We start from the raw sequence: 25,952 nt of genomic DNA, 5'->3' as shown, positions 1-25,952 counted from the left end.
GTACTATTCTATTCTTGTACATGCTTGCAATTTTTCATAATGAAAGATGTTTTAAAATGTTACCTAAAACCTAAGAAACTCAAGCAAATACAAGATTCAGAAGCATGGTATAAAAGCAGTACATCCTTTAAAGCTAGATTCAGATGCAAAATATAGTGCATTAAAAATGAAAAATCAATGCTTCTTTATAGTTTTACTGAAAGTGAATAATTTTTTGTGAAAAATTACAAAGGAGGACTCTACAAACTAAGAAACAGACGTGTTCTAATTTTGGTGGAAAATTGTTTATATTTTGTAATGTACTAGAATAAATTTAAGATTTTAAATAAGAGAAAGATTTTTAAAAATCTAATGATCTCCTAAAAACACAGTGAATGAGTTGCTTCTAATACGGGCAAAATTAAGAGTTCTAGTATATCATATGAATTATGTTTGGATATCCTGTACATTAATCCTACTTTATTCATTCTCTCCCCAGGCACTGACCCTCCTCTCCTCATTAGCCGTCAGTAACATTTATCAAGCACTACAGAGACAACTGGCAGCCCAGGAAAGATAAAATGTTAAACAGTGATTGTTTCATGCAGCGAAAAATATCTAAAAATATGAAAGTTTTCTTGGTTTTCCTAATAGAAGTCACCTATAAGAGGTGCATTAAGTCTAGCAGTTAATGGAATCTGAATTTAGAAGTAATATTTTCTACTTAGTTGAACAGAATTGGTTGCATTGGAATACACCAATAAATTCATATTTGTCTTTGATTTTTCATGAAATGCTTCATCCTATTCAAAAGGGCTGCATGAATATTGTTAAACCCTACAGGCATTCCCAAACTTACAGAAGGGTTGTGTTCTAAAAGCTCATCTGTAAATCGGCTTCCTAGAACTCAGATCACATTTTTTCACTGAAATAATTTTCTAAAGGGCAGTTAGGCCATCAGGCCACCCAATAGAAATCAATAAAGTCTAAATTTATTGGACCTACTGTACTTTAGTGAAGCACTGTGTTTTTGTTTTTTCAACTAACCACTTTGAACCATTATTTATTTGGTAAATGAAATAGGGATTCTAGGACTACTACTCTCCAATGCTCTGTGCAGGCAGAGGCACACACATATATATATGCACATGTATTCTCCCTTACCCAGATCTATGTACCAAAAGCTTCCTTACTCATCAGAGTAAGCACACTGAAGCAGAGTTTAGACAAAGGGCTCTTGCATTTGAAGGCTGGGGGAAGTTACAGTTTCTAGAGACTATTAAAGGAGCAGTGAACACAGAAGCTTCCATAGGAACTATTCCTATTGAGTCTCATAGATGCAAAGAAGAGTCTTGCAGGCAGTTGGCGGACTGTAACTTCTACCAGATTTATCTTCCAGAAATATGGTTTAAAAACAAATTAGCAACTTCCATAAGTCCTAGACAGAGCAATCAGGCAAAAGAAAGAAATAAAGGGCATCCGAATTGGAAAAGAGAAAATCAAACTATCTCTGTTTGCTGATGATATGATCTTATACCTAGAAAGCCCTAAAGACTCCTCCAAAAGGCACCTAGCTTTGATAAATGAATTCAGTAAAGCCTCAGGTTACAAAATCATTGTACATAAATCAGTAGCACTGCTACACACCAACATGACCAAGCTGAGAATCAAATCAAGAACTCAATCCCTTTTATAATAGCTACAAAATAAAATAAAATACTTAGGAATATGTTTAACTAAGGAGGTGAAGAACTCTACAAGGAGAACTACAAAACACTGCTTAAAGAAATCATAGATGACACAAACAAATGGAAATACATCCCATGTTCACAGATTAGAAGAATCAATAACATGAAAATGACCATACTGTCCAAAGAAATCTACAGTCAATGCAATTCCTATCAAAACACCATCACTCTTCACAGAATTAGAAAAAAAAAATCCTAAAATGCATACAGAATTTTTTTTAAAAGGCCCAAATAGCCAATGTAATCCTAAGCAAAAAGAACAAATCTAGAGGTATCACATTACCTGACTTCAAATTATATTAATATATGGGTATCATAACCAAAACAGCATGGTACTAACATAAAGTAGATATATGGATCAATGGAACAGAATAGAGAACCCAGAAATAAAGTAAATATTTACAAACAACCAATCTTCAACAAAGCATACAAAAACATAAAACTGGGGAGAACAAATGGCAGCAGTTTCTGCAGACTTAAACGGTCCTGTTTGACATCTCTGAAGAGAGCAGTGGTTCTCTCAGCATGGCGTTTGAGCTCCAAGAATGGACAGACTGCCTCCTCAAGTGGGTCCCTGACCCCCATGCAGCCTGACTGGGAGATACCTCCCAGTAGGGGCTGACAGACACCTCAAACAAAGGGCTGCCCCTCTGGGACGAAGCTTCCAGAGAAAGGATCAGGCAACAATATCTGCTATTCTGCAGCCTCTGCTGGTGATACCTAGGCAAACAGGGTCTGAAGTGGACCTCCAGCAAACTCAAACAGACCTGCAGTTGAGGGTCCTGAATGTTAGAAGGAAAACTAACAAACAGGAAGGAATGGCATCAACATCAACAAAAAGGACATCCACACCAAAACCCTCTCTGCAGGTCACCAACATCAAAGACAAAAGGTAGTTAAAACCACAAAGATGGGGAGAAACCAGAGAGGAAAAGCTGAAAATTCCAAAAACCAGAGCGTCTCTTCTCCTTTAAAGGAATGCAGCTCCTCACCAGCAAGGGAACAAAACTGGACAGAGAGTAAGTTTGCCGAATTGACAGAAGTAGGCTTCAGAAGGTCGGTAATAACAAACTTCTCTGAGCTAAAGGAGCATGTTCTAACCCATCACAAGAAAGCTAAAAACCTTGAAAAAAGGTTAGACGAATGGCTAACTAGAATAAACAGTATAGAGAAGACCTTAAATGACCTGATGGAGCTGAAAACCACAGCAAGAGAACTTCGTGATGCATGCACAAGCTTCAACAGCCGATTTGATCAAGTGGAAGAAAGGGTATTAGTGATTGAAGATCAAATTAATGAAATAAAATGAGAAGACAAGATTAGAGAAAAAAGAGTGAAAAGAAATGAACAAAGCCTCCAAGAAATAAGGGACTATGTGAAAAGACCAAATATACGTTTGATTGGTGTACCGGAAAGTGATGGGGAGAATGGAACCAAGTTAGAAAACACTCTTCGGGATATTATCCAGGAGAACTTCCCTAATCTAGCAAGGCAGGCCAACATTCAAATTCAGGAAATACAGAGAAACACCACAAAGATATTCCTCGAGAAGAGCAACCCCAAGACATACAATTGTCAGATTCACCAAGGTTGAAATGAAGGAAAAAATGTTAAGGGCAGCCAGAGAGAAAGGTCGGGTTACCCACAAAGGGAAGCCCATCAGACTAACAGCAGATCTCTCTGCAGAAACCCTACAAGCCAGAAGAGAGTGGGGCCAATATTTGACATTCTTAAAGAAAAGATTTTCAACCCAGAATTTCATATCCAGCCAAACTAAGCTTCATAAGTGAAGGAGAAATAAAATCCTTTACAGACAAGCAAATGCCAAGAGATTTTGTCACCACCAGGCCTGCCTTACAAGAGCTCCTGAAGGAAGCACTACATATGGAAAGAAACAACCGGTACCAGGCACTGCAAAAACATGCCAAATTGTAAGGACCATTGATGCTATGAAGAAACTGCACCAATTAACAGGCAAAATAACCAGCTAACATCATAATGACAGGATCAAATTCAAACATAACAATATTAATCTTAAATGTAAATGGGCTAAATGCCCTAGTTAAAAGACACGGGCTGGTAAACTGGATAAAGAGTCAAGACCCATCGGTGTGCTGTACTGACAAGACCCATCTCACATGCAAAGACACATGCAGGCTCAAAATAAAGGAATGGAGGAAGATCTACCAAGCAAATGGAAAACAAACAAACAAAAAAGCAGGGGTTGCAATCCTAGTCTCTGATAAAACAGACTTTAAACCAACAAAGATCAAAAGAGACAAAGAAGGTCATTACATAATAGTAAAGGGATCAATTCAACAAGAAAAGCTAACTATCCTAAATATATATGCACCCAATACAGGAGCAACCAGATTCATAAAGCAAGTCCTTAGAGACCTACAAAGAGACTTAGACTCCCACACAATAATAATGGGAGACTTTAACACCCCACTGTCAATATTAGACAGATCAACGAGACAGAAGGTTAATGACAAGGATATACAGGACTTGAATTCAGCTCTGGACCAAGCAGACCTAATAGACATCTGCAGAACTCTCCACCCCAAATCAACAGGATATACATTCTTCTCAGCACCACATTGTACTTATTCTAAAATTGACCACAAATTGGAAGTAAAGCACTCCTCAGCAAATGTAGAACAGAAATCACAACAAACTCTCTCTCAGACCACAGTGCAAGCAAATTAGAACTCAGGACTAAGAAACTCACTCAAAACCACACAACTACATGGAAACTGAACAACCTGCTCCTGAATGACTACTGGGTACATAACGAAATGAAGGCAGAAATAAAGATATTCTTTGAAATCATTGAGAACAAAGACAGAACGTACCAGAATCTCTGGGACACATTTAAAGCAGTGTGTAGAGGGAAATTTATAGCACTAAATGCCCACAAGAGAAAGTAGAAAAGATCTAAAATCGACACACTAACATCACAATTAAAAGAACTAGAGAAGTAAGAGCAAACAAATTCAAAAGGTAGCAGAAGGCAAGAAATAACTAAGATCGGAACAGAACTGAAGGAGATAGAGACACAAAAAACCCTTCAAAAAAAAATCAATCAATCCAGGAGCTGGTTTTTTGAAATGATCAACAAAATTGATAGACTTCTAGCAAGACTAATAAAGAAGAAAAGAGAGAAGAATCAAATCGACGCAATAAAAAAATGATAAAGAGGATATCACCACCAATCCCACAGCAATACAAACTACCATGAGAGAATACAATAAATGCCTCTATGCAAATCAACTAGAAAATCTAGAAGAAAAGGATATATTCCTGGACACATACACCCTCCCAAGACTAAACCAAGAATAAGTTGAATCTCTGAATAGACCAATAACAGGTTCTGAAATTGAGGCAATAATTAATAGCCTACCAACCAAAAATGTCCAGGACCAGATGGATTCATAGCCAAATTCTAACAGAGGTACAAAGAGGAGCTAGTACCATTCCTTCTGAAACTATTCCAATCAATATAAAAAGAGGGACTCCTCCCTAACTCATTTTATGAGGCCAGCATCATACTGATACCAAAGCCTGGCAAAGACACAACAACAAAAGAGAATTTTAGGCCAATATCCCTGACGAACATCGATGGAAAAATCCTCAATAAAATACTGGCAAACCAAATCCAGCAGCACATCAAAAAGCTTATCCACCACGATCAAGTGGGCTTCATCCCTGGAATGCAAGGCTGGTTCAATATATGCAAACATATAAACGTAATCCATCACATAAACAGAACCAACGACAAAAACCACATGACTATCCCAATACATGCAGAAAAGGACTTCAACAAAATTCAATAGCCTTCATGCTAAAAACTCTCAATAAACTAGGTATTGATGGACCATATCTCAAAATACTAAGAGCTATTTATGACAAAACCACAGCCAATATCATACTGAATGGGCAAAAACTGGAAGCACTCTCTTTGAAAACCAGCACAGGACAAGGATGCCCTCTCTCACCACTCCTATTCAACATAGTGTTGGAAGTTCTGGCTACGGCAATCAGGCAAGAGAAAGAAATAAAGGGTATTCAATTAGGAAGAGAGGAAGTCAAATTGTCTGTTTCCAGATAACATGATTGTATATTTAGAAACCCCATTGTCTCAGCCCAAAATATCCTTAAGCTGATAAGCAACTTCAGCAAAGTCTCAGGATACAAAATCAATGTGCAAAAATCCCAAGCATTCCTATACACCAATAATAGACAAACAGAGAGCAAATCAGAATGATCTCCCATTCACAATTACTACAAAGAGAATAAAATACCTAGGAATCCAACTTACAAGGGATATGAAGGACCTCTTCAAGGAGAACTACAAACCACTGCTCAAAAAATAAAAGAGGACACAAACAAATGGAAGAACATTCCATGCTCATGATTAGGAAGATCAATATTGTGAAAATGGCCATACTGCCCAAGATAATTTATAGATTCAATGCTATCCCCATCAGGCTACCACTGACTTTCTTCACAGAATTGGAAAACACTACTTTAAATTTCATATGGAAACAAAAAAAGAGCCCACATAGCCAAGACAATCCTAAGCAAAAAGAACAAAGCTGGAGGCATCACACTACCTAACTTCAAACTATACTACAAGGCTACAGTAACTAAAACAGCATGGGACTGGTACCAAAACAGAGATATAGACCAATGGAACAGAACAGAGGCCTCAGAAATAACAACACACCTCTACCACCATCTGATCTTTGACAAACCTGACAAAAACCAGCAATGGGGAAAGGATTCCCTATTTAATAAATGGTGCTGAGAAAACTGGCTAGCCATATGTAGAAAGCTGAAACTGGATCCCTTCCTTACACTGTATAAAAAATTAACTCAAGATGAACTAAAGACTTAAATGTAAGACCTAATACCATAAAAACCCTAGAAGTAAACCTAGGCTATACCATTCAGAACATAGGCATGGGCAAAGACGTCATGACTAAAACCAAAAGCAATGGCAACAAAAGCCAAAATTAACAAATTGGATCTAATTAAACTAAAGAGCTTGTGCACAGCAAAAGAAACTATCATCAGAGCGAACAGGCAACCTACAGGACGAGAGAAAATTTTTGCAATCTACCCATCTGATAAAGGGCTAATACCCAGAATCTACAAAGAACTTAAACAAATTTACAAGAAAAAAACAACTCCATCAAAAAGTGGACAAAGGATATAAACAGACACTTCTCAAAAGAAGACATTTATGCAGCCAACAGACATATAAAAAATGCTCATCATCACTGGTCATCAGAGAAATGCAAATCAAAAACCACAATGAGATAGCATCTCAGGCCAGTTAGAATGGCGATCATTAAAAAGTCAGGAAATAACAGATGCTGGAGAGGATGTAGAGAAATAGGAACGCTTTTACACTGTTCGTGGGAGTGTAAATTAGTTCAACCATTGCGGAAGACAGTGTGGCAATTCCTCAAGGATCCAAAACTAGAAATACCATTCGACCCAGCCATCTCATTACTGGGTATATACCCAAAGGATTATAAATCATGCTACTATAAAGACACATGCACATGTATGTTTACTGCGGCACTATTCACAATAGCAAAAACTTGGAACCTCCCAATGTCCATCAATGATAGACTGGATTAAGAAAATGTGGCACATATACACCATGGAATACTACGCAGCTATTAAAAAAGGATGAGTTCATGTCCTTTGCAGGGACATAGATGAAGCTGTAAACCATCATTCTCAGCAAACTATCACAAGGACAGAAAACCAAACACCACATGTTCTCACTCATAGGTGGGAGTTGAACAATGAGAACACACAGACACAGAATGGGAAATGTCACACAACGGGACCTGTTGGGGCAATGGGAGGCTGGGGGAGGGATAGCATTAGGAGAAATACCTAATGTAAATGACCAGTGGATGGGTGCAGCAAACCAACATGGCACATGTATACCTATGTAACAAACCGGCACATTGTACACATGTACCATAGAACCTAAAGTATTAAAAACAGATAAATAAATAAACTGGGGAAAGCACATCCTATTCAAGAAATGGTGTTAGGAAAATTGGATAGCCACATGTAGAAGAATAAAACTGTATTCCTATCTCTCACCACATATAAAAATTAACCCAAGATGGATTAAAGACTTAAATCTAAGACCTGACACCATGAAAATTCTAGAAGAAAACTTAGGAAAAACTTCTGGGCATTGGCCAAAAAAATTTATGACAAAGACCCCAAATACAAATGTGACAAACACAAAAATAAATAACTGGGACCTAATTTAAAAAAAAAAAAAAAAAAAAAACAAAAAAAAAAAAAAAAAAACTTCCACAAGACCAAAGAAATAATCACCAGAGTAAACATACAACCTATAGAATGGGAGGAAATATTTGCAAACTATGCCTCTGACAAAGGACTAATATCCAGAATCTAAAAGGAACTCAAACAAGTCAGCAAGAAAAAAACAAATAATCCCATCAAAAAGTGGACAAATGACATGAACAGATATTTCTTAAAAGAAGATACACAAATGGTCAACAAACATGAAAAAAAAAGCTTAACATCACTAATCATCAGGAAAATGCAAATTAAAACCTCAGCCAGATACCACCTTGCCCCAACCAGAATAGCTATTACTAAAAGTGAAAAAACAATAGATGTTGGTGTGGATGTGGTGAAACGGGAATGCTTATACGCTGCTGGTAGGAATGTAAATTCGTACAACCTCTATGGAAAACAGTCTGGAGATTCCTCAAAGAATTAAAATCCAATCCAGTAATTTCACTACTGAGTATCTACCTAAAGGAAAAGAAATCATTATAACAAAAAGACACCTGGATGTGTATGTTTATCACAGTACAATTCACAATTACAAAGATATGGAATCAACCTAAGTGCCCGTCAGCCAATAAGTGGATAAAGAAAATGTTATATATATATATACAGACATATATACACATACACAGAAATACGACATGACTTTCCAGAGACCACTGTGGAATCATACCAAAAATCAAGCCAGTTTCCTCCCAAATTCAGCTGAGGTCTACTCCACTTGCCTGCATAGGTGTTGGCCTTGTTCAGAAGGTCGGTACATGCATGCATATCAGCAAAAGCCCGGATTCCTAAGCAGTTGACAGGGTGAAGCTGGGATTCCAAAAATTCACAACAAGTCTTCTTCACATCCTGTAACTGTAAGAGACCAGCTGCTGGGAGAAGTACCTGCAACACACACATTAATATTCTTAGGCACTTGGCTGGAAAAACACTGTCTCTCTGACCACTTCTACACAGGACACAAGAGGTTCAGCCATAGTTTATTATCTGCATTCATACCCCTATATTCCATAGAAAACAAACGTAACAATTATTTTCAATAACAATGATGACTCTTCACATTCCCCATAATTTCCATGGAATCTTTCAAAGGTCTCTTCTCCTTGGTCAGAAGAATATGAGATATCAGATCTTATTAGATTCATGGTTTGTTTTATAAGCATAAACAAAAATGTTTCTTTGACTTCTAAAAACACAAATTCTTGGCTGGGCATGGTGACTCACACCTGTAATTCCAGCACTTTGGGAGGCCAAGACAGAAGGATCACGTGAGTTCAGAAGTTTGAGACCAGGCTGGGCAACATAGCAAGACCTCATCTCTACAAAAAATACAAAAATTAGCCTGGTGTGGTGGCACGTACCTGTAGTGCCAGCTACTCAGGAGGCTGAGGTGGGAGGATCACTGGAGCCTGAGAGGTTGAGGCTGCAGTAATCTGTGATTACCCCACAGCACTCCATCCTGGGTGACAGAGTGAGACTCCATCACAAAAAAAAAAAAAAAAAAAAAAAAAAAACACACACACACACAAAAACAACAACAACAAAACAAACCCGTAAATTATTAGGATGCTAGGGGGTGCTGTGATTCAATGAAAATGGTTTTGTTCTCCTAGTTCAAGCAGTCATGCGTTTCAGTGATTTGTGGGGAAGGAGTGGCCCCAGAGTAATCCATATCACAACAAAGTCTCATTTTGCTGAAGGCCTGTTTTTCCACTGTGTGAGTATCATAACAACTGCTTTCCTTACGGGGTAGAACAATTTAAAATTCAACAACAGCCTCTACCTATAAGCAGACAGTTTCTCTAGAATGTAATATATGTGCTAACAAGGAAAATGTAATAGGTGATTATCTAATAACTTTTTAATTTGCGTTGTATTTGAATAACTCCAAGTAATTTTATATTAATTACAGGTTATTCTGTGGGATTGAACCACTATCTTCACTATAAATACTATATCCAACACTACAAATGCTTTTCAAATAAGTCAATAACAGAAAAATATTTTCCCTTGTAAGTGAATTATTACAGTGCTATATAAAGGACCATATTTGAAAGTCAAATTAAGGAGAAAAACTTCAAAAAAAAGTTATTGACTATCTGGTGATCCTTCATAAAAGCCAAAGAAACCCCACAAACAAACCTTCAACTATTCGAACAATGGTAAATTTTAGAAAAGACCACATTAGCGTTAAAAAAAAAACCTAAGTTCCTTCAGAAACTGACTTTCATATATGTTACACTGTAGCCCAAAGACAGAAAAATAATAATGGTTTATGACTATATGACTTTCCTAAATCTATGGAATAAGTCCTAAACATAGAAAAGAAAGACATCATTCACATCTCTCTGTAACAAACTTCTGACTTTCTTAAAGGAAGCACAGAAGCTTTAACTCGTGAACCTAAAGGCTCAAGAAAAAATAGAAACAGTATCTAGACATAAGGCCTTTTCCTTCTGAGTTTAAGAAAAATAGGTCAGGCGTGGTGGCTCACAGCTGTAATCCCAGCACTTTAGGAGGCCGAGGCAGGTGAATCACTTGAGGTCAGGAGTTTGAGACCACCTGGCCAACATGGTGAAACCCCATCTCTACTAAAAATACAAAAATTAGCCGGGTGTGGTAGCACACACCTGTAGTCTCAGCTACTCAGGAGGCTGAGGAAGGAGAATCACTTGAACCCTGGAGGCAAAGGTTGCAGTAGCCGAGATCACACTACTGCACTCCAGCCTGGGTGACAGAGCGAGATTCCGTCTCAAAAAATAAAAATAAAAATAGAAAATAAAGTATAAATAATGTTATAGCAAAACTTTTTGCATGATATGTATAGTAGGTTTCATTATGAGAATATCCACAGAAGGCTTTAATTTGTTGATAATTTTCAAATTGCAGGTTTTTCCATGCCAGTGTAATTGCGCTCTAAAGCAATATAAAGTGTGTTCCAAGATGCTTAACCATTTAATTCAGCAAATTAAATTCCTACTTATAGTTTAGAAAGTGGTCTTCAGTGTAATATTCAATCTCTGTGAAATCTGCACAAACAGTATGATCACCCCTCTAATTAGCATTTTCCTAGAGAAAACAGTGTAATATTTAAATTGTTTGGTCACACAGAATGATGAGGAAAAAGTGGTTGGGCAGAAAATAGGCTCACTTACACATTGTTGGTGGGAGCACATATTGGTCCAACCTCCATGAAGAACAATTTGTTTATTTCAAATTCAAAATTACCAATGCACATGTCCTCTGACCCAGCAATTTAACCTATAGATATGCTAACATATGCACAAAATCTCACGTGTAAGACATTCATTACAGCATTATTGTGGGTAATAGAAGTTAGAAAAAAGCCCAAATGTCCATCATAAGGAGACTGATTAAACAATTGGAATCATCTATTCAATTGCAGTCATTCAAACAAAAGAGGAAATAAATGAGATAATTTCTAAAATATATTCCTGAGTGAAAACAAAATAGTCGTTGGTATATTATACTAACATATACACCCACACTTATATATATGTATATATTTATAGTAGGCTTTTAAAATTTTATTTGGCTTTATTGATTTGAACTTAATCATTACCAAGTTCAGATCTACCTTATTAGGAGATTGAAATTCATAAAACTGTAGATTATCCTATCTGGAAGGGGCATAACAAGTCATCTAGGTAGAAATATAAAAGTTATTTCAACAGTGGTCCACGTGGCTAGATTACATTCACATATAATTTTTATTGATGACAGTGAAAAGTGTTACATGCTTGACAAATATCTATTAAACATAAAATAAAGGTAAGTCAAATGTACAAAAAGTTTGTTCATATTTTTCTTTTGTCAGAAAATCTTTTGAAATTGCCTTGGTTTTATGATGTAGTTTTACTAGAACTAAACTTCAATAGCTCACAATTATGTAATTAATTATATACAGCTTCAAAAACAATTACTAATTGACCCAGCTTGCTAACATGACGCCTCGTGACCATCAGTCACTCATAATGAAAACAGGAAAACAGCTGGGGCCACATCAACTCCTAGCTTATTTTGTGTGTCAAATAGCCACTTAAAACAAAATTTAAAATGCTCTGACTTCAGATGAACCACAGCCCATGATCAAAACCACTCAAACAGCTGGCACCCTGCAAGCTGAATGTCTTGAGATCAAATCAAATCAAACCTCCTAATTTGTGTGATGAAGAAACCACACCCTAGAGGGGTTAAACGGCTTGACCAAGTCATACAGCGAGTCATGGAAAGCTAGGGATATAATTAAATTGGTCAACTCTTTGGTCTACTGTTCTAATACCTTCAACCCCAAATTTAGGTGCAGAATGGAAGTATTTGTATAATTTCTAAATCTCCAACACTGTCCTTTCCATGAATAATAATAAAGGCAACAACCACTTCAACAATACATTATTGCAGTTGCTTCCATTTACTGAGTAATTACTACATCAGGCACTGTGCTAAGTACTTGTCAGACAATAATATCTCATTATCTCCATCGTACACAAGTGAAAACAGAGGGTAGGAGAAGTTGGGTGACTTCGGGAGGCGGAGCTTGCAATGAGCTGAGATCCGGCCACTGCACTACAGCCTGGGCGACAGAGCGAGACTCCGTCTCAAAAAAAAAAAAAAAAAAGAAGTTGGGTAACTTGCTAAAGGTCATACACCTGGTATGGGACAGGCCAAGCCTGCTATGACAGCAGTACTAACCAAATGTGTATAATGATTTTAGATGACGTACAGATAAACGTCTTGCATCAATAGTCAAGAATATAGGTTCAGGGAGGGCTTGGTGGCTCACACCTGTAATCCCAGCACTTTGGGAGGCTAAGGTGGGCAGATCATTTGAGGTCAGGAGTAGGAGTTCAAGACCAGCCTGGCAAACATAGTGAAATCCCATCTCTACTAAAAATACAAAAATTAGCTGGGCATGGTGGTGCACACCTGTAATCCCAGCTACTTGGGAGGCTGAGGAAGGACAATCATTTGAACCCGAGAGGCGGAGGTTGCAGTGAGCCAAGATCACGCCACTGCACTCCAGCCTGGGTAACACAGTGAGACTCTTCTCAAACAAACAAACAAACAAAAAGAATATAGATTCATAGTTAGAAATATATTTCTTAAAGTTATTTTCCATTTATTTCAATAATACAATAATATAAACATTCCTTCTCAAGTAAACTTATTTAAGCAAAAATTGACTCACTGTAGAGAAAAACATTAAAAATGTAATAGCATCAGCACCTGTAGAATATAGCAAAATCTTGAAGCTGGCACACAAATGATTACAAGTGATCAGAATTTGGAAAACCCTGATTTAGGAGATCAGATTTAATATTCTAATCTTTCGATATCCAATATAATTCTGATCCTGTGGTTTTACATATCACTGAAAAAGAAGAATGTGCTTTAATCTGGAGGTATCATAATCCCATGGCTTATTTTCTACTGAAGTGGATAAATTGTACTAGTGGTAACAAATGTGAGAAACACCTAGCAATGTTCTTACTTTGCTATTTAGGTCACAAAAATATCTTGGGCATTGTAACTAAAAGGTCAAATGAATAAATTTATGTCTTTGAAACTTGTTTTCTGAGCTCTCTAAAGCAAAGGAACAGGTGAACAGTGCTGCTTCTTCTATGAAGTAGAATTACGTTGATACAATAAACCCCCAGTCACCATGTAATGGAAATTTCCATCTATTTGTGCTGCACTAGTGTTAACCCTGAGATTGATTAAAAATAACCCTAAGGCACGCTATGATCCTGAAGTATATTCCAAAACATCAAAGATGAAGCAATTATAATTTGCTATATATTTTGAATATTAATGATATTTTCTAAGAATCGAACAATGATTAAATTCCATATAGTGTATATACTGAGGGAAGGCCACACTCCAAAAGCCAAAATCTCTCTTGGGTATATGTGCCTGTAGGAAAAATGTAAAGCACACAGTGACTGCAAAGAGGCCCTCGCCCCTGCTTCCTACATCCTTCTCCTTTAGTTCTATTCCATCGACCCAACCCCGAATCTCTTCACTCTGAGGTTATCTGTGTGCCATCTAAAATCATGAGAACCTTGTGTTCTCAGCATGGGCTCGGTCCCTTTCAAGTCACTACTAACAGCACTGCTTCATTTCATTTGCTTCCCAGCACCTACTGCTGTCAGCACTGATGTTATGTATTTGTTCCCATGTTTACTATCTTCCTGCAGAGGAATGTAAGCTCTGTGGCAGTAGGATTGCATCTGTTTCGCCCCCTGCCGCATCCTCAGGTCTTAGAATGTGTACCTCATAAATGAATCAACCTGAACATAATTTTATGACTCCCATGTGTATTTGTATTTTAAGAGATACAATTCTGCATGTCCTTCGAGACAAAATTACAAACTCTGTTTCCAGGAATGTATGTGTACCAGACACTTCTTGTATCCTACTACAAAGTCCCTCAGCCTTACTTCTTGCTCAAGCCACCACTGCAGCAACGAGGCCCCAGCAGGCTTTGACCACCTTTCTGAAGATGTAACGAAACAGGGCCTCACCCCAGCCCCCACCCATACTTCTCTCTGGCTTCCTATCCTAGGACTTCAGTGATGCACTGGACTCATACCCACACAATCTGGAAGTATGTGGGAAATAATGCTGTGGGACCACCCTTGACCAGTGAAGAATGGATCAAAGGAAGAGAAATACTTCCCCCTGGTATTCTCCTAGAAGACAGTTCTGAGACACATTTCATAAGGCTTTCAAAGGTCCTGTCACATGTAGCTATGGCCAGTTCTGTACTGCACCTACGAACTGGTTTTCCCTCCTTTCCAGCTCAAGTGCTTCATTCACTTACTGTGGCTCCTTGGGATCACTTCCCAAATAAATGAACTGCACATAAGCCTTGCTTGCAGAAGAACCCCAAGCTGTTATATTACACAATGGAACAAACTGTGAATGTGAATCTACTTAGCTATAGAACTATTAATTATAGTGCTGTTTAAAATATAAAAAATTGAAAAGAACTTAAATGTCCAATAACAAGAGAAAAATGAAGTCAATTCTATAATATCAGTGAAACTGAATATTTTGCAGCTCTTAAAAGAGATACAGTAGACAAATATTTAATGACTTGGAAAAATATTTCTAACACATTTAATATAAAAAGCTAGTTTCTAAAAGAATCTACAGTATGACCCCTTTTTTGGGTAAACGCACGTGTACATAACAACAGACAGTACTAGAGGCTATACCACAATTGTTAATAGGGTTTGTCTCTGGTTAGGTGTGATACCAACATTTCCTATTTATTTTTATGTATTTGTTAGATTTTACGTATCTGTTAAGTGGTACATTTTCTATGTACCATTGAAATGGTCAAACATTATTTAAAAGAATGTCAGGGAGAAGCAAGTAAAGGAATGTCTTTCTGGATTTCTACAATGCTAGCAAATATAACAAGGGCTAAGGGGAGCTGTATACGGACTGTGGCTTCTACGGGAAATACTACCCTCCACTCGCTAGAGATTGCCTCACTTTGGCGTGTTGAAAGGCCTTTGGAGTCTGAAAGACCTTTGATCATCAAGCCAGTGTTTTGTAGAACAGTCACCAGGCTCTACACGTTACTCTTCCTGTTCAGTGAACAGCAACAGCTTTAGAGTTTGGAGAAACATGAAGTAGAAGAACAGAGCCCCCTGATTAAATAAATCTAACTTAAAAGGTTGTCATTTTGTAAAATAGGAAAAAAAAACCTTTTTTATTTGTATATGTTGATTTCCAACCAATGGAGACAAATATAAGGCTGCACATTTTATACTTTCTGCAATGAACAAGGAAACGGGGGGAGAAGCCACCAATGATGAGTGAAGACACTGTAGAGCATGAGAAACAGAAGACACCAAGCCAAACAATTAGCATCCGTGTGACATTCTCACACCAGCTGCACATTTTAAAGTAAGATGCTTTCATCCTACTTCACATTGTTTGACAAGCCAAATTACATATAAGATGTTTTGCTTAGACAAGTGTACTCCTTCTGCTTGGCTATTAGGATCTGTAGTTTATTTTCAGCTTGGGCATTTATTCCATAGGGAGAAATAATTTATGTAGTATGTCTTTCAAATCCTGAGCCATTAGCAGTTTGTTTATTAGGAAGAGACTACCAAGGGTTCTGATTGCTCCATATGCATATAACTTCTAGATATCTAAGAAAACATGCAAGCATGAAAAGACAGCTTTTGTTGTTGCTGTTGTTTTTGACTCGGCTAGCCATAGCTATCCTGCAAGGGGGAGCTTGGGGAGGAGTGTGGGGAGGAGGCAGGCAAGGGTGATGCGTTTAGAAGATGAAACACTTAGTGACAAGAAAGGCAGATCTGGGTGGAGAGTCATGGTTGGATGCGCAGAGCAGAGGGCTGGGTTTTGCGGCCAAGGCGTAGGGTTTTGAGAGGTAGAAGTATGAATAAGGAGATGGCAGGATGCCAAGGACAAACATTTCCTGTGTCAAAACTCTGCACCGGGCCAGCCCCCTACATCCCAGAAAGAGGAAGGAAACTTTCTTCCTCCTTCGTTCCTGTACCCCACATGCAACCTCGCCTGCCTCCTCCCAACACTCCACCCCTAGGAATAGGTATGTCCCAGAGTTTAAAAAAAACAAAAACAACCACCTCCCCCCACACAAAAAACTGTCTTATTAGCTCATATTAAAGGCTAATAACACAAGATCTTCCAGAATAAATCCCTTCTAGGGGTTTTTAACATTTTAAGAGGCTGACTTTTAAGCAGAATACAACTGCAATTGGTGGAATTTCCAATGTTATAACTAATGAAGTAGAAAAGCAAAGGTAGTATGGAGAGAACAAATTTGGGGGCAAAGTGGCCTCAGGCAGACTGAAAGCCATCTCTCCTACACTGTCCTTTTTCCACTTGCTACTTCTACTACTTTTAACCCAAGGTTTCTCTTAAAAGTCCAACTTATTTGACAGTGGCTCAAATGGATAATGAAGACACCACCTACCTTTCAGGGTTGCTGAAAAATTAAATGTCAGTCAGCCATTTAACACAATGCATGGCAATGACCATGTAGTACATCAGCTCTGACTCAAGGCTTTTTTTCTTGGATTAAACATTCTACCCCATGAGAATGGAACAGCAAGATTGACTCTCTCCCGCATAAGAAGACGTTTTATCCCAGATCATTCACAATATAGTAGCTTCCTTTTTTGATCAAATATTCTCAACATAAAAGATGTAATCGGGGAAAATTTGCAAAAGAAGAAACATAGCATACAAAAATGAGAAATGTATTTGATGCCTCATTTGTTACCAAATAAATATAGAACCATGAGAGTGCATTTTATAACTACGATACAAAATGTTTTTACTTTTCTTTCTAGCACCTCCCAATTCAAACAACAAAATGTTTCCAGACAATATATATTCAAACTATAGTAAGCCTTGTCCCTTAGCATATTTTTGTTGTCCCTGTAAACTAATCATCTCTCTGAGAAAATAAGGAATATTGATCAATAGATACCAAAAAATATAAACGTTCAAAACATTTGACCCTAAAATTATGTTTCTGAAAATCTACCTTGAGAAAAAAGTTCAAAAAATGGAACAAGATACATAAGTGACTTTTACTTTAGCATTACTTTTAAGAGTAGGAAAGAAACCAGAACCAACTAAAGATCTAACAATACGGCAACAATTAAGTAAAATATGGTAAATCCACATGATGAAATGTTATCAGTAATAATAAAGACTAATAATGGCTTTTAAAATACTAACATTTCTAAAGTATTTGCTATAACAAACAATCCTATTATAAAATTAAATGGACTTGGCGCACAGCTTTAACCTATCATCATATTAGAAAAATTTAATGGACAACAAGCTCCTCTGATCTCAGGAAACTTAGAAAATAAAACAATGTTGACACGAACAGAACGAACTACTGAACACTTCCACACCAAGTATTTTTAACACATAGTGGACATAGTAAAGAAAGTGTTCTACTGGTCTTTTTAATGACGGCTTGGCTCCTGCCCTTGCATCCTTCACTCCTACAGCTGGCAGCACTGGATCTGGATCCCATCCTGTCTCTAGTCAGAGGAGACACATATCTATTAACATGCTAAACTGTAGTAAACCCTTACAATGCCATACTCATCAATAAACAGGGACCACTATTGAAATACACAACAGCATAGATGACTCTCACAAATACGTTATGAGGAAGAAATCAGCCTTAAAAGAAATACATTCTGTATGATTCTATTTATATGAAGTTCAAGAACAGGAAAAACTAACCTATTATAATAGAAATCACATCAGTGGCTGCCTGAAAAGGCAGTGGGAGATTTATTGGGAAGAGACCTGAGGTTGTAAATGCTCGATACCTTGATTTGGGTGTGGATTAATAGATCTGTACATTTGTTATAACTTAGCAAACTGTACAGTAAAGATCTGTGGTATGTAAATTATATCCCACTAGGGGAAAAACAATCAAGTACAGTCAACCCTCCATGGGATTCAACCAACCTCAGATCAAAAATACTCAGGAAAAATAGTGCATCTGTACTGATTATGTACAAACTTTTTTCCTGTCATTATGCCCTAAACCATACCATATTAATGATTACTTACACAGCATTTATACTGTATTAGGTATTGTACATAAACTAGAGATGATTTAAAGTATACAGGAGGGGCCGAACATAGTGCCTCACATCTGTAATCCCAGCACTTTGGGAGGCCAAGGCGGGTGGATCACCTGAGGTCAGGAGTTTGAGACCAGCCTGGCCAACATGGCGAAACCCCATCTCTACTAAAAATACAAAAAGTAGTCAGGCACGGTGTTGGGTGCCTGTAATCCCAACAACTCAGGAGGCTGGGGCAAGAGAATCGCCTGAACCCAGGAGGCGGAGGTTGCCATGAGCCGAGATTGCACCACTGCATTCCAGCCTGGGTGACAGAGCGAGACTCCGTCTCAAAAAAATAAAAAATAAAAAAGTATACAGGAGGATGTGCATGGGTTATATGCAAATATTAATACTATGCCACTTTATGTCAGGGACTAGAGCATGCTTAGATTTTGGTACCTAAGAGAAGTCATGGAACCAACCTCCCACGGATACTGAGGGACAACTGTACTTTAAATCCATAATAGATTAACCAGAGGTCAACGGACAGCACTTATAAGCCATGAAATAAGTTTTCAAATAGAAAATAATAATCCTATCTGATAGAATCCAAAATAAGAGGCAATCCTGCAAAAATGCATTTACATGACCAAATTTCTAAACTAGCATTGATAAACTTATTTTAAAACAGTAACTTGGGTGATGTCAGTAACTATGTCAGCGATATAGCTATATTCTATTTTCCCAAGAAATAAAGTTTTCAATTAGCAATAATCATGCCTCAGATAAACCTCATTGGCTATGATACTGCCACTGTAAAAGCTAGAAATAAAGTTTTCATAAATTATATAGCCTAAGAAAAGGCATAATATACTTAAACCAGATTATCAGAAGCACATTAATTTTACTAACCTAACCATGAGATTAAGATGTTAAGGTGCAAGAGGTAATAATATTTTTTAAGACTGTATGTCAATAATGCTAGGGTTTATAAAACCTTTGGCTGGTGTCAAACCAAACATGCCAGAACATATAATTTAACAACTGTAGACTGTGACCACCTGGACTGGACTGGAGAGGCGAACCCTGAACACTGGCAACCAGCCTGAAACAAATGTGCTATCCTATACACAGGCTCCATACCTAAACAACATGAGGCAAACATCACAAATCAAGAAAAGAAAAATCCACTTTGAACTGGATTTATTTCTAATAAGGACTTTGAATTGTTTCTATTTTTCTTGTTCTAGTTCAAATTACAAAGACGCTGTTATAATATACTAAATCATAATCAGGATGGAGTCATTTTTTGTTCATCAAGATAAATGCCTTTTATGTACCACATGAAACTACTTAAAACATGAATCTCGAAATGATTCAGTCGTGGAGACAACTTCAAGGACCATATATTTTAATAATACAAAGCCACAAGTAACTCAATTACTACTGCTTCTAGAGTACCTAGCCTTGCTCCGAACAATAAATTTTTTAAAAACCACTTTGGGTTTCACATCCATCTAGTTTTATTAGATGCTCTTATACTAAGGTTTCTAGGTTTTCTCAAACTAACTGACCTCAATGGCCTTTCCATATTAAATTTTAAATAAGACTTTTTTTATTCTATATTCTTATACCGAATAAAAATAATTTAACTAGAATGGAGACCGGATGTTCTAGTTGGTCTAATACTTTGATTAAAACTATGAGGATTTCCAAATTCAGACTTAAAATATAATAAAATACAATTAACATCAAAACTCAAATGGTAAATAATTTAAATTTTTATGCATTTGGATAATAATAAATTAGTACTAATCAGGTAAAGTGATAAAATATCAAGGTAACTGATTTCTGGGTGCTAGAATGTCAGATAAATTCATTACAATGATATAAGTTCCCATGGTTATACCATAAACAACCACTAATCCTGAAGGTTTGATTCAGGAATTTATGTATTTTTTTTTTTTAAGTTTTAACCTGTGTTTACCAAGTACCTCATCTGCCAAACCCTTTTACTCACAAAGTACTTCTATCTCATAAGAGAAAGAAAACAGAAATGGAAAAGCAATAAGCCCTCCATAGACACTGCTGGGAGATACATAACTTTTTCTCCAGCCACTGCATGTCAAACCAATGGAATGGGTGATTCTAAATCAAAGATTTAGCATGGTACTACAATCACCCAAGGGTGGTCTCCACACCAACTCAAATGCACAAGACAGAGAGAACTCCACAGCAAATTAGGGACATTTTTTATATGTCCTGATTCAGAATATAAAGAGGGAAGGAAAAATCATATGAGCTATTTTCTACCCAGTGATCCCAAATAATTTTAATGAGTTATTCTTTTTCTTGGTCCTAAGTCTTTTTATTCCTGCCCATCTCTTATTTCTGCTCAACATTTATAGAGCATTTAGATATTTTTGCAAGCTTTAACCGGTATATTTTTACATCATTTCAATGCAGTGGCAAAGCACTGTTGGCCTCATTTAATAGCTGAGAAACAGAAAGGTTAATATCTTAACTCAAGGCCCTTCTTAAAGTCAGTAATAAATTTAAGATTTGAGCTCTGAATTTCAATACGATATTAGCCAAAGTCTACTGGGCCATGAAGTTTACCAGCAGAAAGCCAACCTAAGAGCTCCTTATTATTTTCTGAGTTGTTCCACATTAATGTAAATATGCAGCATTATACATGTAATTCAAATGATTTTATCTTGAGGAGTCATTAACAACATTTTAAAAAACTGCTCAGTAGATGTTTCTGTTCACCTTGAAGATGAACTTTCTACAGAACTCCTTGCTACTTGGCAACTTCTAAATGTGTGGCTGCAAACGAAGCATGGTCATCCACTCAAAATGGGTGGAGGGCAGTGTTGGAGGAGCAGATCTGGAACGTGACTGTAACTAAGCTCAAAACATAATCAAATATATAGTGATAGTCTCTGTCAGAATAAACTTTTTTTTTTTTTTTTTTTTTTTTTTTTGAGATGGAGTCTCGCTCTGTCACCCAGGCTGGAGTGCAGTGGGGCGATCTCGGCTTACTGCAAGCTCCGCCTCCTGGGTTCACGCCATTCTCCTGCCTCAACCTCCCTAGTAGCTGGGACTACAGGCGCCCGCCACCACACCTGGCTAATTTTTTGTATTTTTAGTAGAGATGGGGTTTCACCGTGTTACCCAGGATGGTCTCGATCTCCTGACCTTGTGATCCACTCACCTCAGCCTCCCAAAGTGCTGAGATTACAGGCATGAGCCACTGCACCTGGCCAGAAGAAACTATTTTTAACGTGAGGTTTAAAATGGTCCACATTATTAAATCTCCATAAGGGGATAAATAAGAATTAAAAATACCAGGGCCCCCTGTCCTCTAGTTGGGAATCTCTGCGTCAATGAACCACTGTTGTCTGGTGGAGTTTGGCACATCCTCAAGTGCTTGGGGACAGAAAAACACAACTACCAGATTACAAAAAAATCAGAAATGGGTTATCCAAAGGTCAACTATTCGTCAGAGTTTTCCCAGTACCATGAAAGGTAAGGAGATACTGGATTTCACAGTATGTAATCAATACTCAAATCACTAGAAAGGTATGTTTTGCAGTGGGATGCCAGTTTCTTTCCACTATCCCTTTGAAGTAAATTCCCTTTCCTTGTGATTCCCTGCTAAACAAATGATGTTCTGATTACTAATTCTATCACTTAGGTATCTAGATCCTGAGAATGATGTACACCGGATAATGTAAACATAGTCCCTAGAAACACCTGTTACCCCACTGAAAATTAGTTTAAGATCATTATGGTTCATGTATTAGTGTTCTGATTTTGGCTAGTCTGAGCTATTTCCCAAAAGTCTGATCAATTCTGAAGGAGCTAACAATAGTTTCTAGACCTGCAAAGCCAAGAAATAGACTGGACAAGCGATGTCTAACCCCCACTGTGATGTCACCTTCATCGCTCACCATCTCAAGCAGGTCCATCTGAATCTCTGTGCCCTGTTCCAGGACCTGCACCATGAGCCAGCGTAGAAAACAAAGCGTACTTTCTGGATTACCACTGAGTACCTATGTCTTCCTGACATCCAGGCAGTCAACATCTATTAGTCATCCATCAGGTATTTCCATGCTAGAAATGCAAGCTAAAGAATACAGTCTAGAAAAATAAAACATATACACAAATAACATAAAAATCACCGTATTTATGCATAATCAATAACATATATTCAGTCACATCTCTACTATTTATGAAACTTTTCTCTCTCACACTCCAAGTAACTTACAGCTGAATTTTCCAATTCTTTTGACCACACTACATAGTAAGACTTTTTATCTCACAACCTAGAACTCAAAGTTTCACAAAACATACAGACTTGCTAGGATCTGCTATTTCCTTCTTTAGACTGAAACAGACTTCAGGCTTGAATAACATTTCCTACTCTTGTCTCTAATTTTTCTCTTAAATGCTAATAATGACCTACTAAGTTTATTTCTTGACCAACTGGTTGATCAGCATCCACACCTGAAAAACAAAAATGCTGCTCCAAGGCCTAGAGATGCGGCTCCCCATTGCTACTTCCTTTCTCCTTTCTCCAAAAACCCCACTCCTTGGAAGCACACATCTGCTCACCTTCCTCACTGGGACTATCTAATGACACCTTAGTCACTCCTACTCATTTACAGATGACTTTTTTTACTTGGCCAACTTCGTCTAATATACTAAGACGGAACAGGTGGTTCTAAATCAAAGATTTAGTACGGTACTACAATCACCCCACAGTGTTGTCGTCACGCTAACTCAAACACACAAGAGCGAGAGAACTTTTTGAAACCTAAATCACCAATCTCCACCACAATTTCTGACAATTTTTGATGACATAAACATCCAAATAGAACATCTCAGTTTCCTGAGTTCCAACTACCACTTCCTCCTCCATTCTTTCTCAACTACCCCACTCATGCAGTCTTGTTCTAGACTTCTAATTCCAGAAAAATTTTTAAAATATGGTGTAGAGCCAATCACCCAGCCAACCTCAGCCTAGATGAGTTGACCCTCAACCAATCTGCAAATCCATAAGAATAAATGATTTTTTTATTAAGCCACTGAGCTTTGGCATACTTTGTTCTGTGGCACTTTTGTGGCAATAGCTAACTAACACATTAGTCGTCTCCATACCTAAGTATAAGTAGTCTAACATGGCTGAAGAAAATCACACAATCATTCTACCTGATATTTATGACTGCAAATCTCAAATGAGCTCCCAATATGGCCTGACAATTCAGCTACACTTCACTAGTAAATTCACCTTCATCCTTTGCAAGACAATGATGTATCAATCTTTAGTTCAAATCTCCAGCATCCCTTTTCCTCATCTTCCTTTTGGCTGATTACTTGCCACAGCCTTCATAATTATATGCAAGCTGATAAAATACCTACCTTTCCACCATCCACGCCACTAACTTGTATCTGACAACACAGTTTGCTTTCTCTCTGGTTAACAAACAGAGTTTTCCTGCTCCCATCTAAGGTAAACCCCTTCATTTTGTTTTGGATGCCAACCTCTCTCACTTTTGCAATTATACCCTTTGTTTCTTTCTCCCCTTTATCATATCAACTTTCACTTTTCTGCTAGGTTATTCTAATTAACATAAAAACATGCTTTAAAATATTACCCATCAAAAAACAAAACGAAACAAACAAACAAACAAAAACACCCTTAAACTCATCATCCCCTTCAGCCGGGACATTCTCTCTCCTTTCACAGCAAAAGGCACTGAAAGAACTGTCGGTACTCTCTGAGTCCGCTTATTCTTAGTCCACTCCAAACCAGTTTTCATTCTCACTGTCACCTCTAAATAGCTTTTCCCAAGGTCACTAATGACCAGTGTGACCATATAATTTATCATCCATACTGGAACATTTCTGAGTAAAATAAACACTAATCAGACAAGACACCAGATTAACAGGCATAAAATAGGACTGTCTCAGGCAAACGAATGCAATGACACCTACACTGATATGGCTCAATTCACTTTCTTGACCTATCAGGAACATCGGACAGAGCCAAACACTGTCTCCTTGAAGCACTTTCTTCTCTAGAACTTGCATTCTGTGACACCACACATACCTGCTTTTCCTCCTACGACACCAGTACTCCATCTCCCTCATCTGCTCATCTAATATCTGGAATGTCCCAGATTATGTCTTTGGCCTCTTTTCTCTGTCTATACTACCTCTTAAAGTGACCTCGTTCACTTCCACATGCCACCAATATGCGAAATCTACCTCCCTAACCTGACCCCTTCCCATCACAGAACCAACCTATTCAGCATCTCTACTGGAAAGTCCAACTGGTAAAAGTTAACACAACCAAAATAGAACCATTAATTCCCACCACCCCAAATATATGTCCCCATCCCATGTCTTCACCATCTCAGACAATAGCACTATAATCCACCCAGTTGCTCACGCCAAAAATGCAGGAGCCATTCTTGATCATTCTCCTTCCTCCATCCCGTCATGCAAATCCATTAGTAAATTCCATTGGCCCTACCTCCAAATATCTCCCAAATCTATTGTTCACCATCTCACGCCAACAACCCAGGCCCAAGCCACTAGTCTCTCACTTAGCCTACCCCAACAGGTATCTAAAGGGCCTCCGACTTCTTCTACTGCTCCCACAGTCCATCTTCCACCTAGAAGATGGGAAAGGGGAACAATCTGTCTAAAGCATAAATTCCCTGCCCAAACTACAACTGGAACAAAATCAAACCTCCTTATCATAGGCTACAAACCCACTTTGTCTGGCCCTATCTACCTTTCTAACCTAATCTCATCTTTCTCCACTCTCTCATCATTTAGTCTGCTCAAATAATAATCGCCCTTTTCTTTCTGGTCCATAAAACGTGCCAAACTTATTCACATCTCAGGTCCTTTGCTCTTTCTGCTTAGAATGTTCTCTGTCTTTACTTTTACATCACTCCCTTCTCTTCATGCAAGTCTCTGCTCAAATGACTCCTCCCCAGGGAATAATGTAAAATTCACCTGTTTCTCTATCTATTGGTATATTATTTGTCTCGTCCCTACCCCGCCTCTACAATGTAAAGCCTTTCAAGACAGGGACCTCATCTGTCCTGCTTGGCATTGTAACACCAATGGTTGGAACGGTGTCTGGCATAGAATAGATACCCCATAAATATTTAATAAACTGTTGATTGAAAGATGGAATTCATCAGGATCAATACTG

At 37.8% G+C, this 25,952-nt stretch overlaps 1 protein-coding gene and 1 pseudogene across 4 annotated transcripts in view; both read right to left on the bottom strand.

Annotated features, from left to right (window-relative positions):
* Nucleotides 1–25,952, bottom strand: part of KLHL2 (kelch like family member 2) — a 113,790-nt gene that overhangs the window by 49,331 nt on the left and 38,507 nt on the right. For all 4 annotated transcript variants that reach the window (XM_025385559.1, XM_025385561.1, XM_025385562.1 and 1 more), the window contains one exon: nucleotides 8,810–8,972. In XM_025385559.1, coding sequence (XP_025241344.1) covers nucleotides 8,810–8,972 — 163 coding nt within the window. The remainder of the gene's footprint in view (nucleotides 1–8,809; nucleotides 8,973–25,952) is intronic.
* Nucleotides 19,407–19,539, bottom strand: LOC112625675 (annotated as a pseudogene).

Source organism: Theropithecus gelada, chromosome 5 (assembly GCF_003255815.1).
Source record: "Theropithecus gelada isolate Dixy chromosome 5, Tgel_1.0, whole genome shotgun sequence".
NCBI lineage: Eukaryota > Metazoa > Chordata > Mammalia > Primates > Cercopithecidae > Theropithecus > Theropithecus gelada.
Note: the sequence above shows the minus strand (reverse complement) of the source record. Positions and strands in the feature narration are given on the sequence as shown.